Source organism: Rhyacophila brunnea, unplaced genomic scaffold (genome assembly GCF_057557595.1).
Source record: "Rhyacophila brunnea isolate RB1 unplaced genomic scaffold, BYU_Rbru_1.0 scaffold_24, whole genome shotgun sequence".
NCBI classification, from domain to species: Eukaryota; Metazoa; Arthropoda; class Insecta; order Trichoptera; family Rhyacophilidae; genus Rhyacophila; species Rhyacophila brunnea.
This window is the reverse complement of record NW_028232904.1, coordinates 20,353,327-20,369,879: the sequence shown is the minus strand read 5'-3', so window position 1 is coordinate 20,369,879 and position 16,553 is coordinate 20,353,327. Positions and strand designations below refer to the sequence as shown.

General features: G+C 34.5%; 1 protein-coding gene across 1 annotated transcript; it reads left to right on the top strand.

The window, feature by feature from the left end:
• The first annotated feature begins 230 nt into the window (after positions 1-230).
• LOC147069167 (decapping and exoribonuclease protein-like) lies at positions 231-7,736 on the top strand. Its single transcript, XM_085951003.1, has 4 exons — positions 231-878; positions 2,809-3,055; positions 5,083-5,221; positions 6,376-7,736. Exons 1-4 carry the CDS (start codon positions 359-361, stop codon positions 6,619-6,621), a joined length of 1,152 nt encoding a protein of 383 aa, XP_085807129.1. The 5' UTR covers positions 231-358; the 3' UTR covers positions 6,622-7,736.
• The last annotated feature ends 8,817 nt before the right edge of the window (positions 7,737-16,553 follow it).

The following is a 16,553-nucleotide window of genomic DNA, read 5'->3' as shown; positions in this document are numbered from 1 at the left end:
TGATTAGTTTTTTAGACCGAATAATTGCATTTAATTTTGGTAATCAATTTATTGGTATTATAACACAACGATACATTTAATTGATATATTTTCTTTGATTTTATTATAGTTAGTAAAACAATAATTAATAATGTACCTATTTAAAATATAATTTATGTCATATTTATTTTTACACAAAATAATTATGTATTACTATCATAGATAATATTTCTATCATTGACATAGACAACAGAACAACTGTCATCTAATATGTCAAAACGTTGAATAATAATATCGTCAAATCTCTCAAACACAAACTAATTTCGAAGTACTTAACATATCATAATAAACAAATGTCGATAAATAAAATCAAATTATAATGGAGTTGAATACGGATCCTAGATCGTATAGAAGCGACGAGGCCCCTTATTTTGCGAAGCCAAAAATTTGTGGATCGTTCAGCGTAGGACCGACAAGGAACTATCTCCCAGACAATTCCCAATTGAAATTCCTCCGTGGTATACCGCCAGATTCTAAAACCAGATACGACTTGAATTACAATGCAGAGAAAACAATCGCTAGGATAAAAAACGAAGAGCGCCTAGAGTTTTTGTGCCACTATCTGCGCGATTATCAGAAACCGATTAACGTTTTCGACACATCGAAAGTGTCTCTCAAAGATGCGCCATTTATTAATTACAGAGGATTCCTGAGAGAGATATCTGCTTTCCCGTATCAGTTTCAAGATCCCTGTCGTATATCTGTCAGTTTATTTCGGGGTGTGATATACATGCATACTTTGGACAACCCTGATAAGAAACATCGCAGAGAGAATCCGAGCGATTGGGAAGCCAAATGTTGCGCGTGGGGTTACAAATTCGAACAGTATCTGCTGTCAGGTATGTACAAATACTACTTTGTCAACTTCGACTATAAGAGCTGACAAAATTGTTAGGGAACGGCTTCATCGGGAAGCCTTAGCCCAACACAGCAACGCAAAGGTGGAGGGAGCGTCGTATGCCAACTGCCGCGGCAATAATGAACTCTAAATCAAAATACTATTTGACACTGTTTAATTTATTTTAACATCATTCACATCGACAATCATCATGAGAGCTACGTCAGACAGATGGTCCAGCCTTCTCCGAACAAAGGGCTCACAAGATATTTAAATTCTTAACATGCATTTTGTTACTGTCTTTACTTGCTAGTTCTGATGCTCCTTTGAAGGTAACTATAATGATACAATGGTTAGGCCCAGTCTTATTAATACATTGATAGATTATATAGATTAATTACTAGACATAATATTATTCCATTACAAAATGTCGACTCACATTATGGTTAGAAGTCTGTGGCTTTGTTGACAAAACCTATGTATGCATTTCTCAGTGTTTTACGTGATTCATCATCATTAGCAGATGGTGCGATTTGACTTATTCGCTTCCAAGGTACTGTTGCACATGCACTCGTGGCATGTCACCTCTCGCGCTCAAAACGCAAGCGCTCACCATACTCTCGAGTTTGTAGCTATAACAATTATTGTTGTGTCTACGTGTTAAATGCTGTCTAGTATAGGAAACTCACCAACTGGCCGAAGTAAGTAATATGTATTATAGCTTGTCTAGCAATAAAGCAATCTACCTTGTCAAGTTGGTAGTTGTGCATACAGAGAAAGGCCGACCATATTCAGGCCGGTGCATGAAGTTGTGAATTTCGCTCGTAGTGCTTATTCTTCAAAGGCGTAATGGTTAACTGTCTATAGAAAATAATGATTGTTATTAAAAATGGTAGTAAATATTAATTAAATTGAACTAAATATTCAACCGAAAATCTTCATTTACTGCGAACAAATTACCGCATTGCATTCATAGATAATTAATAAATAGCCATTGTGACTCGCAATTCAGTGCCCCGACCTGAATATAGTCAGCCTTGGTACAGAATATTCTCAAAAAATTTCAAATCTGCCATGGCTTCCACGATAATAAGGCAATAAATTTTTTATTATGTTTAGTTAATTTATCATCGCTTACTAACCCTTAGCAGTGACATCTCATGTAGGTAGACAGACTATGCATTGCTTAGGCGTGGCAAATTAAAGAAGGAATATTAATGATTTTGAGAGTAAATTTGGTGAGAACAAATGATGCTAATCAAAGTGGTTGTGGCATATCCACATTTTATGCATGTTTCGTTTAAAATAGTAACACAAAAATAATAGACTTTAGTGGGTGATTTATTTATACAATATACGGTTACTCTGAGCCTCTGTAAGTTGTACAGCCTCCATATACTGAGCTTCAAGAATGGGTGTTTCCGGCGGAATAACTGTAGGAGTAACGGGGAGATAAGAGAGCAGACCGAGCAGCCTCTCATTACGCTGAGGGTGAAGAGGCGACGTTGGACCTCGCTCGGTCACATGCTCAACTTGGTTTACCTGTTCTTTAAGCCGTCTGGATTCTGGCATCTTGATGGCTGCTAAATACTATCCGCAGAGTTTACAAGGTAAAGCTACGGGATGCGGGAAAACTGGTGAGCGACAGGGATTCTTGGAGGCACCGTGTGGTGTGCATATGCTCTAACTGAAGATCGGACATAGTCGAAGATGATTAATATAAATTTAACAATACAATAATTAGTATTTTTAAATTTACCTCTCTGTATCCATTTATCTTTTTTTAAATGTGTCAACGATTCCACCAAACAAGAAGGGTTTGGAATCACTGTGTTACATACACTCAAAATTGTTTCGTTAATGTCATTTTGACTTGATACAATCTTTAAAAAAGCAATATAAATTAATCTATGTCAATTATTCTTTTTTAGACGAGTCAAATACAAAACCAGATCTGGAGTCATCTTTGAATGAGTCGGAAGAGTTTTCTTGTGTCTATGAAACGAAATTGAAAAACCATAGACTTATTTATGCTGCTGAGATGGATGGACTGTTGTGTAACGAATCGGATAACTTATCCAAGAACGATTTAACAGCTGAAGACTTGAGAAATTACAAATTTGTAGAATTAAAAACTTCCAGGCATATTACCGAGAGGCGACATGATATCACATTCAGGTTGGTGATAATCATTTTTTATGGTAATACTCCGGTAGATCTATTCGAAATATGTAACACTGTACTGACTTTTCGTTATTTTTTCTGTTAACCCCATTGTGTTAACATGTTGTCGCTATAGGATTGGTTTGTCGAATATCCGTTTTCGTCGAAATCGACCTTTTAATGCAGAATGATTTTTTGTATCAAAATGGACCAGAACCATCCTTTTCGAAAACGCTACTGCAGCGCATTACACTGCCTTTACCCTTAGCGATAGGTAGGGGGGCCCGCCAAACATCTTAGCCTGGGGGCCCGCTTCAAGATGTGGGGGCCATGCCTAGGATAATGAAATTTGTTTTTCATCTCCTGAACATTTGACATTATTGGTCTATTCGACAAACCAATCGTACAGCAATGATAAGTCTTCAAATTTATTATACTACTTATATTAAAACACTCATCGAACGAAAATATTAAGTTATTATTACAGTAAAATTTGATCAGAGCAGCTTTTTCAATGCTGCAATTTTGCTCAGGTCATTGTAATACATAATATGGAATAATCGTATAGATTCCGATTATGATACAGGTACCTAATCCCACGTTCATTGCGACCCCGGCGAATACGAATTCACTATATCATGATTCATTTGTAATAATATATTTTTGTCTCGCACTTGTTTAAACTTGTGCCATGTACCATGAATTGTCATTATGAGTGGAATCACGCGGATACGATCAGATTATTCTGCAGGTATCGTCATTTTCGCCGGCAGGTATCAACAGGCCGAGCGGGGTAAACTATCTAGAATAGATTAAATAAATGTTATTTTATCAGTTTATTGATAAAGTGTTTTCATATTTTCATTTGTTTCATTTTTGATTTCAAATTTCGATTATCACGACTATGACGAAAACGTATCCCCCACAATCAACAGGGGGATTACCTGTACATATCCGCTTAATTACATCCATGACAAGGTACATTGATTACCATTGTAATTTGTATTATTATTTTAATTTAATAAAACGCAAATATTTATAGCACTTTTTCCACTTTTATTAATTAAATCTGGACCGGTTTCGTCCGCCTCAGAGGGACATTTTCAACTAAAGGTCAGTTGAAAATGCCCCTCTGAGGCTGATGAAACCGTCCAGATTTCATTAATAAAAGTGGAAAAGGTACTACAATAATTTGCATTTTATTAAATTAAAGTAATAATACAATGCATTTCCACCATGAATTGACAGTAAGTTACAAGAAAAGGAATTGTGATTTGTTTAAAATGTTTTGCATAAAATGATGCAGCATTTAATTGAATTTTAAAAACTAACAAACACTATCTACAATTTGTAATCTTAGCCGGCTCGCACATCTAAACTCGTCTCATCTGACGTAGTTATTATTCACAAAACACATATTACCTAATGGAGCTCTGCACACTGCTGAAATGCGACATTTTAGTTAACTAGCAACAAATTTCACACGACTCGCAACGCAGGTCGCTCGCCGTCTGTGTTGCGGTTACGCATGCGCAAACCGCTACGGGTCAGCCATTTTAATTCAAACGGCACCGGTCGCCGTATCCTATAAAATGACAGACGAGTGCACCAATATGTACTTCGTCCAACATATGATTATACGAGGAGAGACCACTTCAGAAGATTTTTGCGTTCAATACATAATAACTGTGTCTGATGGCATCTTTGTGCAATGACGTTTCGAGAGGTTGCGATAGTCCCTTTCGCTAGGTTCCTATGTGTGCGGCTGGATATACAACATGATTGCAACATTCCTACAAGGTTTGATTTATGGCTGTGTCGCAGATGGGATGAGTTTAGATGTGCGAGCCGGTTTAGTTCAATGAAAACAAATACATATTATGACTGACAAAGTTTAGTGTGCTCTACTTATGTCGGATCTTAACAGGCTACCTCCACCATTTGCCACTGATGTACATATATTACGGTAAATATACAACTTATCAAGTTATAAAAGTTGATCAAACATATTTATGGACATATTTTTGTTTTTGCGGTTTCAGGAGACACAAGGTATTGGCATGGTGGCTTCAGTCATATTTTGCCGGCGTGGAAACAATACTGTGTGGCTACAGAGACGATGAAGGAATCGTTACGGAACTGAAATCGTTCAATATGTTCGATTTACCTAAAAGTGGCAGGGTAAAATTTATAAATATACTTTTAATATTATTCTATAGCTGCAATGGGGATGTCTGGGCGGTTACATGTAAATTGTGCGTCACCGTGAGCTTTCTTATCGGAAAGGGATGAACGTATACTATAACAGTTTCCAATTTATTAGATTCAATATCATCACCGTAGATGTCAAGGGAGCCAAGCCACAAATTTGACAAAAATGAGTAAAGTACACAAAAGCATTTTAAAATCATCAAAGATGCAGTGGTCAATGGATTTAAGCCACAAAACTCTTTTGACTACATTTTTTGTACATTTCAATATTCAGTGGTCAAGAGATATAACACACATAACTTCTAAGATACTATTTTTTTTAGTTATTTGTACAAATTAATAAAAAGATAACACCACAAAGTATATTCTACGTTAAAAGTTTCACCGTTATATCTTTAAAAACAAAAAAGTTCAATAAAAAAATGTTGCTTTTTTTTGTCACATATAATCTTTGCGCGCCTGTTTCTCACGATTATAATTTTGTGGACTGGCTCCCTTGACATCTTCGGCGACGATATGAATATTAATTCAATTTTCATTGCTGATTGTGGCAAAATTCATGAATTCAAGAATGAAAACCTAACCTAACCTAACAATCCAGTATATCGGCTATTTACAAAATTTGTTTGCTACTGGCTTCCTGTAAAGTGTAAACCGACAAGAACTGTGTTTTATTTAGACATGAATTTTATGTCAGTACTATACGACCCAAAGAGGTTGGACGGTCTTTAATATACGGCCATATATTTCCCGTACAACATTTCATGGTGTGTGTGATACGGCGAACTGCATACGTACAAGTTTTCGGACACGACGATTTACATAAGCTTAACTATGCATATGGATTTTAGTATTGCGAAAAAATTGTTAATTGAAACTGAGAACGGTATGCAATCGTAAACGAATTAACTATATTGTGTTTAAATTTGGTGGCAGTACTGAGAAGCAACACGATAGTATAACGTTTCATAGTTAAGTTGATAATAATAAAATCGAGGTTCTACTGTGCGTTATACGCAAGAAACACGGCTTCACTTTGCCGAAAAATAGGCGCTCTCTACATATCATTACTCTGAGTTCGTCAGGAATTTATAGGGTTTAACAGTAACCATTTTGATTTCCAGCAATTCTGGCATGCCAACGTCTGTATGAACTTCTGCGATGAGTTTTTAACATTCGTTAAGAAGTGCCTGGCTCAAGAGTTGCAGCGTAGACACGGCAACTGCCTAGACGACATCAGAAATCTTCCCAAGGTGGACCTGCTCTTTGAGAGAAATCCAAAAAGAAGCGTTAAACTGCGTACGCAGTCGACTGATGAAGACATATCTGTAATACCGCAGTGGTATGTCGATCTGTTTCCAAAAGTATAACGAAGAATTTAATTGTATTATTTATTTTTAATGTGACAAAGACCATCTCGTTGGCTAAATGTGTATTTTTCATCAAATTTATAATTTTAATAGTAATATTAATTTATTGTTAATGAACATCCATAATTTGGAACAAAATAAATATTTTTCCAGTACCAAGCGGGATTCAAACCTGCATGTTTTACCAATTGAGCAATCCCCACCATACTAATCACACTGAAATTTACTAACCATGTGTCTGAGGTGTTGTAATCTCAATATTGGTGAGTTTTCCACAGCAAAATGTTTATTGAATGCTGTTAACAATGAATTTGTGGTTTATACTAATTTCTCAGATGGCAACTGTAAATGTTAAAGTTGTTATTAATTATATTGAGATGCACTTTGCATACTGTCACGGCGACAAATTTAGTCTATGGTTTTGTCATTTTGCAGAATATTTTGAACGAACACGATCTCTGTAAATTCAATAATATTTTGAACAGAACCCAACCTGCAGACCATAGATAATAGACACCATAGAAGAAAATAGTCAACATTCTTATAGAAAATACATAGTGCCAACTGCTAAAAACATAAAACACACGATTTTGACATGAGTCGAAAATATGTTGGCATGTTGAAAATAATAAAAAACATTTATTGAGTCATGCAGGTGTCGATGCAGTGCGGTACAACGTGAGGTGACCTCATTGTTGTTCTGGTGATTTTGCTAACTGACAATGTTCATATAAAGGTTTAAAATGTGCTAAAACATTTTAAACACCAAGAAAAACGACATTACACATTTTTTTTTCCGTAGCGGCAGCTTACTGTGACGTCACGTGATAGTACGCGACGTGCGGCATAATATAATCACAACTTTACTGGTAATTACATAATTTAGCAATTGATGTAAGTGACCCTCTTCTTGTTGGCTAATTGACATTTGTATAATATATTTTTTTTAATTTTATATACCTAATATAGAAATACATCATTGAAGGCGTCCCCCGAAAGGGGTCTATATGCAAAAACAAAATTGTTCAGTAGAGGACAAAACCGTTTTATTCGATCATGCGGACTTTTGCAGTATATCTGTGATAATAATTATGTTCATGAAAGCACTCTTTAACATTGACAAAAATATATTTTTTTTTATTTTGGATAATAAAATAAATCATATAGAGCCCTCTTCTACGGTAAGCATTTTAGTATTGCTGATATCTCAAAAACTGTGGCAGATAAAATAATAAAACTTTCCAATAACGTGAGCTATATAGACTAATAATTATATAGACCCGTTTTAGTCAATAAAATCACTTTTTGACATGATGTATTATATAGACCCCTTTTCGGGGGACGCCTTCAATTATTGTTAAAAGCTCAATAATTATTGTATTCAGTTTATTCAATTGAGTTGCATCTCAATCATTAGTCCTCATCACTATAGCTGGCCATACACAGCGAGTTTGACCTCCAGGTTAAGCCTACACTGTACGTTAGTGGGCATGCCACAGATCGGTCCAGACTGCCCCATTAATAAATTCTTTCGAACTGTCAACGGACGGAAGCATCAGAAACTGTGGAGGTTAGGTTTGCGGAGATAATACACAAGAGTTGCGTTTAAATTGGTTTTAAATAGGGTTAACTTGAACAACATTGATACGAATAATTGTTTTTATTAGAAACAAATTGACATAAAATAGACACCAATGACGTTGGTAAAATAAATCATGGTTTCATTAGTTAATTTTTGTGTATTTTATCATTTCACCGAAACAATATTATAGTCTAGTAAATATAATAATATAATGATTTAATATTCATTATTTTGAATAAATTATTCCCTTTATTGAATTGGCATAATAATGTCAGCATTTATCTATTTCGTCATATTTTATAATGTTTTTCTTAGCTCGTATTCTAATTTGTCCAGTACAAATCTTGCAATCGATTTTTAACTAACTTCCCGACTATCTAGACATTTGAAACTTTTAGAATATATTAGAACATGATGCCAATGCATTTTTTTAATACTTTTAGCCATCTTTAAGTAGAATTGAATTCATTTTCAGTTAATTCTGTTTTGTATGAAATGTTATTTCGACACCATTATTGGTTGTTAGGGGCTGGGGTCCTAGCAACTAAATTATTAATATATACGTGCGTTACTATGGAAATGAATATGACATGTCAAGTACAAATTTTTTTGCTCGTTTAAGCTAGTCAAGTCAAGTTTATATGGTTCAACAGAATTTAAAAACGTATATAAAAAGTTCTTTTTTTCTTGTAATTATTTAGAATAAAGTAATATTTATACATTGATTTTGTATACGATTTTTGGCAATGTCATAGAAAATTATAACTTATATTAAATATAATATAGGTAAATTTTAATTAGATTTACCGACATTAGTCTTTCACGATTAGGAATATTAATTTATTACTTATTTGGTACAAAGTTGATATTTTTACAATAGCTTTATATATTATATAATGTTCTAGTTTTATTCTAAAATTTAAAACATTACATTATGTATAAGATAATATGTTTACATGAGTAATTATAACTTTGTTTTACCCTCGTGACAATAAATAAAATATGTTTACGATCTCCGTGTACATAATATTATTCTAGATATTCTATTTTATAATATGCAACACAGCCTGCACGCGCAAACTCTTATTTTATGGCACCCACATCTAATGCCACCTGAAACCTTTAAGCATGCTGAAATTCCAACAGTTTTACAAAAACACGGGAGTGGAGGGTCACTGGTAGTCCCTGGCGGTCAAACTGTAGGCCAATACTGCTCGTATATGGGCCAGCAGATTTATCTACCAAAGATATCTGTATGACCGTCAGGTTCATCCTGCTACTCAACCTCACCGTGTATGGTCAGCTTAAGGGTAGCGACATCTTTCGCCATTCTTGCCCGCACATATAGCGGAATTCAGAGTCGTGGAGATAGAAAGCCAGTGGTGTTATGAGTAAATTGAATTGTAAATAAATAAATTAAATACTTTTGAAATGTTTTTACAAATATCGTGTTGTTTTTTTTTTTACATTTTCTGCACTTATTATGTCGTCGGTGTTTTGTAAAAAAGGCGAATCAACCATTTTGGCGAAATCGAGATTTTAATGAAAATACAATATGTACCCCAATAGCTTTGTTATATAAAACGGCGAATTTGTATCTCCACAGGAAAGTACTTAAAAACGATAATCGACTAAAATTAAATAAATTAAAATTACGAATAAAAAGCGAATGTGACATATTAGGCCTTTTAAAATATTATATAATAATGCCTATTATAATGACAGTATTCTTTCTAAGCTTTATTATAAACTTGTTAGACATTTATAATCATCCACAGGTAATAAACAAATAAATGTCAAAAGTTAAAAATCCTCCTGTAAAATAGCATTTTGGTTAATTCGCCCTTTTTACAAAACACTGACGATGTTATGTTATACAATAATTGTACAACCCATCAGTACACTTTAACACGTTATCTCTTGAGAATGGTGTCTGCAACGAATCCGAAATGCCGAGGAAAGAAGAAAAGGGAATACTTACACATTGACAGCCCAAAAACATGTTTGTTTGACACAAACAACGTCAAACATGACAATGTTCAACTTTCTTTTATAATAATTAATAACATTTCTACAAATGAGGTGTATAAAAGCAAGACCGCATACTATCCACAAACACCAATTGTTTAGTATTAGAAAAAAACGATTTTAATGTTCCCTTTACAGACCTACAAACTTATCTGATGAATAGGATGGGGGGGGAGCCACTGTCGAAATCTACCCAATCAAGATTCGTAACTGGACAAAATCTGACATTTTCAAAATGGCGTTCTATGGTAGTTTGTTGTTCCATTTTTGGCCATTCTTTAGATAAGTTTGTAAGGTCTGTACACCTTTTTGAGTGATTTCGAATTGTATTCATATCTTATTAGATTTGTTTTTAGATTCTCAATTCAAGCAATTTTAGTTCAGTATCTCCAAAAAAATCAATTATTTTTTCAACAGTGGTGGTTTTGTACATCAACTTTTCAAAGTGGCGATTTTGTTATTGAATGTCTGTGATAGTGACAGATTTACAATTCAGCACGCTGTTACTTTATGGCTTAACCATTCCAAGACCAAAAGTACAAAAAAAGCTAATAAGTATATTAAATTTCTTATTAATAACGGGTAAAAAATATTTGCAAATTAAAATGATACAATATTGTTAAATGTCCATGTCCGATCCTAAGGGCTTATATTGATAATCTCTGTGATCCCAAATTTGACAAGAATTAGGCATTTTATTATTCAAAAAATCGGCAAGATTAACACATTTGAAGATGATTCTAAAGATACTTATTATAAGCTATGTCTTTGACCATTCAAGTGTGATAAACATCTTATGAATAATTATTGCTTTATAATAATTATTGACCTAAGAATAAGGTAGTGTTTTTTTGAAATACGCCATTTCTTTTGTCATTCCCCAGTGGTTAAGCTACAACATACGGCCGTAGCCATAAATTGACAAACTATAATTGAAGTAGGGAGTAAAACGATATTGACGCGCGTGTTTGAACATGTACCGTTTAAAAAAAAATTCGGTTAGGTACATGTTCAAACACGCGCGTTAACATAATTTTAATCCCTACTTTAATTATAGTTTGTCAATTTATGGCTACTAGATTATCTACAACGTTTAAGGAGTGTCCAGGATCATGGTTTGAAAATACAATAAAAACTCAATTTTGACCTTCGACGAGCATGTCCCCCCTTGCCAGTCACTCGCGAGTTTTTAAAGTTGTCAGGTGTATTTTTTAATGTATCTGAAACCGTGGACTCGTAATATTGTCTATTGAAGTAGAGATGATATTTAAATTAGATTTAGTGGTATATATTTTGTTAGTAATGTATCCACACAACATATTTCTTAGATATTGGTGTCATGAAAGGATGATAAAAAAATACTGTATAAAAAAATAGGGTGGCATTTTGGTGCTGCCTAGGAGCGGCATTTTGTCTAGGGACATCACAGTAAACATCTATCAAAAACCGAAACCATAATTATAGATTCAGATATATCCGACCATGTCCGATCCTAATAGGATCATATGGGTCTCCAGAGAGTAGAGGTTTGTATTAACAGATTTTGTTTTTTACGAGAAATGGATGTCAGCCACTTGCTCAACCTATTAGGTCCATACCCTGACTCACGCACAAATTGAAAAACAATATGTGTACCTACTCGCCAGACCCAGGATTCGAACCTGGGACCCACGGCGTCATTGTCCAACGCTTAAGCCGCGCGGCCACCGTGGGCGATATAATATTTACCGACTAACAAAACAAAAAATACATAAATTAGGTACCTACTTCAAATTATTAAATTGTACCTGTTATTTTCAGCAAATAAAACACTGCATTTTTATAGACACAATTTATTTGTTTTTTATTTTAAAAAGTGCCTACAATTTGATAAAATTTTAACATAAAGAGGATAAAATAATTCTAAAAATAATTTTTCTATTATGTATAGATAAATGTGAGATAGTAATAATGACAAATGGACAGTTGTTGTCAACAAGAAAAAATAATATGTCAACTACACCGATTGTCCAATTTCTTCTTTGTAATAGTCACACAAAACATTTTCATCTTCAGCTTCATGACTTTCTAAAATGTTCTTTCTTTCATAGTTTATAAAATTTGAGATGTCCAACGAGTCTTTCAACGTTATTCAATTTCAGAGGACTCAATTCAACGTCGTATATAATGTAAATAATTTTCTTGGCAAAAGACTTAAGCTTGCACAGTTCCACTTTGTAATTTATTTATTCACCTTTTAGTCCCTTTGACGATTTCCTTAAACTCTAGTAATGAAGTATCATTTGCAAGGTGCAAAATTAAAATGGTACCGATTGGGAGACTTCAATATTTCCGCTTCAGCCTTTCTCCAATCAAGTACAGAACAATCCACCAGACCAAGCCCGATAACATTTCCACTTATTTGCTAGTATTCGTATGGATCTATAACTTCTTGTTTATTTTTCATCTCCTTTTCAATCAATCCAAAGAGTTTTTCCGCTGGCATAAACGAATGACCTAGTATCGGAAATAATAACAGGATGCTTCTTACTGTTCTCGGAGTCTTATTTATTAGCCAAAATGTGCACATCGATATCATCACTGAATTTTTGTTTACACGGGTACAGATGACACTTCATGTCATTAAAGATAAATGATGGCAGAGCAAGTCAAGATTCTTTTTATTTTCTAAAATCATTCTTTAATCTAATTTAATTTAATTAATAATGGTGCATGGTTGCTACATCAGTCCCGTGCAGCATCGCTTCAGGACAAGGAAGTGTGGCACTAAAATCTTTTGATTGTGACACGTTTATAGCGTCATGGAAGGCGGCCGTACACAAACCGCGGCTGCATATACATGGCGGGTGGAGATGGGGCAACTGAAATCATTGTTGTCTTCTTTGAGGTAGGCACTTATTCAAAAAAGCATTTTGCTTTTAGTTTACGCAAATGGTTTTGTGACATTAATAACATCTTTTCATGATCGTCGCATTAATTTTTAATTTTTGCAGATGGTTCAAGACTCTTTCCTGCACGCAAATTTGACAGAGTCCTACTTTTTTTTCTTCCTTCTCCTTCCTTCCTTCTCTTATAATTCTTAATCAGTTTGCGAACCATGGGTTGGGAAATTTCCTGGAGTGTAGGACTGGAACTATTATGAAACATCCATCATTCCAGGAAAGCGGTTTTGACAATTGTTTGATTGGATTTGTGATTGTTTCACTATCTGAAAACATTGATAAAACCCACTTTCGAGTATAAATTTAATAAGAACTGACCTTGGAAATAGGGAACTATTCAAAAACATGATCTGGAAGTTCAAGTCAATGTTTTCAGATAGTGAAACAATCACAAATCCAATCAAACAATTGTCAAAACCGCTTTCCTGGAATGATGGATGTTTCATAATAGTTCCAGTCCTACACTCCAGGAAATTTCCCAACCCATGGTTCGCAAACTGATTAAGAATTATAAGAGAAGGAAGGAAAAAAAGTAGGACTCTGTCAAATTTGCGTGCAGGAAAGAGTCTTGAACCATCTGCAAAAATTAAAAATTAATGCGACGATCATGAAAAGATGTTCGTCACATCGGAAATGGATAATATTCACAAATCAACTACAACACTCAAATGATCGATTTGCACTAAGGAAAAAGTAGTCTTCACGTATCAATATACTATTGTAACCAATTAATAGTAAAAGAATACAAACACGAAGAAAATTAGGTTTAATGATTTTAAACAATATTTTGGCAAAACATAAGTATGTATTATGTACCTACTTTCAGATTCAAATAATACTATAAGTATTTTTCTATAATCTAAGACTAAAAGTATCTATTTAAAAAGTGACGTTAATTAAATTTAGGTAATTGTGCCGCAGATGCTGTCATGAGCTTTTATGATTTTTTTTTACGAAAACAGTTTATTCCATGTAGACAATTATAATAAATACCTTTTTCTGTCGGCGGATAGGTTTTTCAAATCTTGATGCATCATTATCACAAACTAAGATTATATTAGGTAGGTACCTAATATTAGGTTGGGGTAGGTTAGGTTAGGTTAGGTTTAGTTCAAAAAAGATACTTATACATTCTCATAACGGTATCTGCGCCACATTTACCATAATTTATATCGATGAACCGAAAAGATATACCTAGGAGATGTTATTTGGTTGTAGATTTACATCAAATAATATATGAACGATAGCAGCACGAATATATACATATTTATATTACTGCGTTAAACATTAATTATATTGACACCTAAGCATCATTTTTGCGATTGCCTTCTAATAAATTGTATTGCTGCTGTTACGCCAAATGTGCGAAATCGACTATTACATGAAATGGGTTAAATTTTGGCTAATTCATGTAATAGTCAAGCCTGTTGCCTTATTCATGAATAAGGTAAATTTTCTGCCGAGTACATGAAGTCGCCAGGGCATGGAATTCTTAAACTGTCAACATGACAGCAGAAAAAGTGAATTTAATACGGATGATTTTATTAGTTATAATTGGACATAATATAATATTATTAGGTTAGGTTAGATTAGGTTTTGAAATTCTGAATTATTCAACTGAATGTCCATTTTGAGGTTAGCTAACAAGTGTCAACAATACAATCGACCATTGCATGTACGATACCCAAGCACGAATCAAATCGCGAAAATACCTTTAAATAAAATTCATCCGTTATCATATTATAGTTCTAGTTTTTTTGCGCATAGTAAATGGACATGAACGTCATTTTAGTTATTGATTGGTATATTTTTATATTATAATCAATGACATTTGACACAAATTTGGTTAGTTGCAAAAAATACCACCGGAGCGCGACCACCTATTTCGACCATAGACAATATACGTATATTTTGACCAATCCACGAGCATTTCACACATTTAGTTTAGTTGAAAAAAATACCACCGTAGCGCTAGTATCTAATTTGTCCAAGACATGAAGTAGGCAGAAAAATTACTGCCGATTTCACGCACTCTCCAGATATTTTGTCTAATTCATGAATAAGACAACGGGCTTGCATTTTTCATGATTTAGGCAAAATTTTGCCCATTTCATGTAATATTCAATTTCGCACATTCGGCGTAACACTGCTACAATTATTAGTTAGCCATAGACACCACAAAAATGATGTTCTCCTTCGCATATATCAGGGCTAGCAAGCCTTTTTACGTACGAGTGCCAAAATTTCCCGAATATTGTTTTTCAACTGTCTGACGTGCCGAGCAGTTTTTCATAGGGCAAAAATAGTTTTTGAGAATTATATATACAAAATGATAACGTTATATATACCACTCACAGAACATAGCACACATATAGCTTTATCGCTTTATAGCTTTATCCACCAATTATTGTAAAACTGTCTGCCAGATCACTATTACTAGCTCCACCACGTTTTTGTTTCTTATTTGGTGCAGCCATTTTTTTTTATTAGTAATGAAATTGTTTATTATAGTATACATTATGTTGGTTCTCTACGCACAAACTGACATCAGAATTGTTCCGATCAGATTAGGCATTATCTTGCTACAGTGTTCTCAACCATTGTAAATTGATAAAAAATAGAGGTTCGCGGTGCGGCATCCCCCGCCACCTGATGAGGTTAATGCGATATGATTATATTATACTGCGAGACGTGGACGAGAGATGTCCAAAGGCTAAGAGTCACACAGCGAGGCATGGAGAGGTGCATGTTGGGCATCACGCGAAAGGACCGTAAGAGAAACGAATGGGTTAGGAAGCAGACAAGAGTACGCGATGTAATAGACGTTGCCAAACAGCTGAAATGGAGATGGGCGGGGCACATTGCTCGCCGAAAGGATGGCCGCTGGACAAATGCCGTCATCCAATGGTACCCAAGGGGTACGAAACGGCCACAGGGTCGCCCTAAATACGTGGCAGCGAACGACACAGGACCGAGAGAGTTGGAGAAAGCTTGGGGAGGCCTTCATCCAGCAGTGGATTGACCCCTGCTGATGATGATTATATTATATGAAGCATAAAGCCTAAGGACCGACCTATGCAGTTATACATTTACATTAATCGTAATGCTTATTCTTGAAGAGTATTTGCCTGTTTTTTTTATACAATGCGATCTGTCATATTTAATAATTATTATTATAGATATTTTTTCTTCTTCAAACGCGTGCCATGCAAAATCATCTCGCGTGCCTTGGGTTTACAACCAACCAATGGCATAGATAATCATAATACTCGTCATGTCACGATAGTATATTAGTCTATGGTGTTACCGTAACAGATGGTCGGTTGGTGCTGCCAACCGTACTATAGTTATAGTATTTGTACTATAATTATGGTCCGCGT

Excerpts from the sequence above, each read along its gene's own strand:
- LOC147069167 (XM_085951003.1), top strand. The coding sequence starts at position 359 with ATGGAGTTGAATACGGATCCTAGATCGTATAGAAGCGACGAGGCCCCT. Across the intron at positions 879-2,808 it reads CGAACAGTATCTGCTGTCAG|ACGAGTCAAATACAAAACCA; the intron begins GTATGTACAAAT and ends ATTCTTTTTTAG. Across the intron at positions 5,222-6,375 it reads ATTTACCTAAAAGTGGCAGG|CAATTCTGGCATGCCAACGT; the intron begins GTAAAATTTATA and ends TTTGATTTCCAG.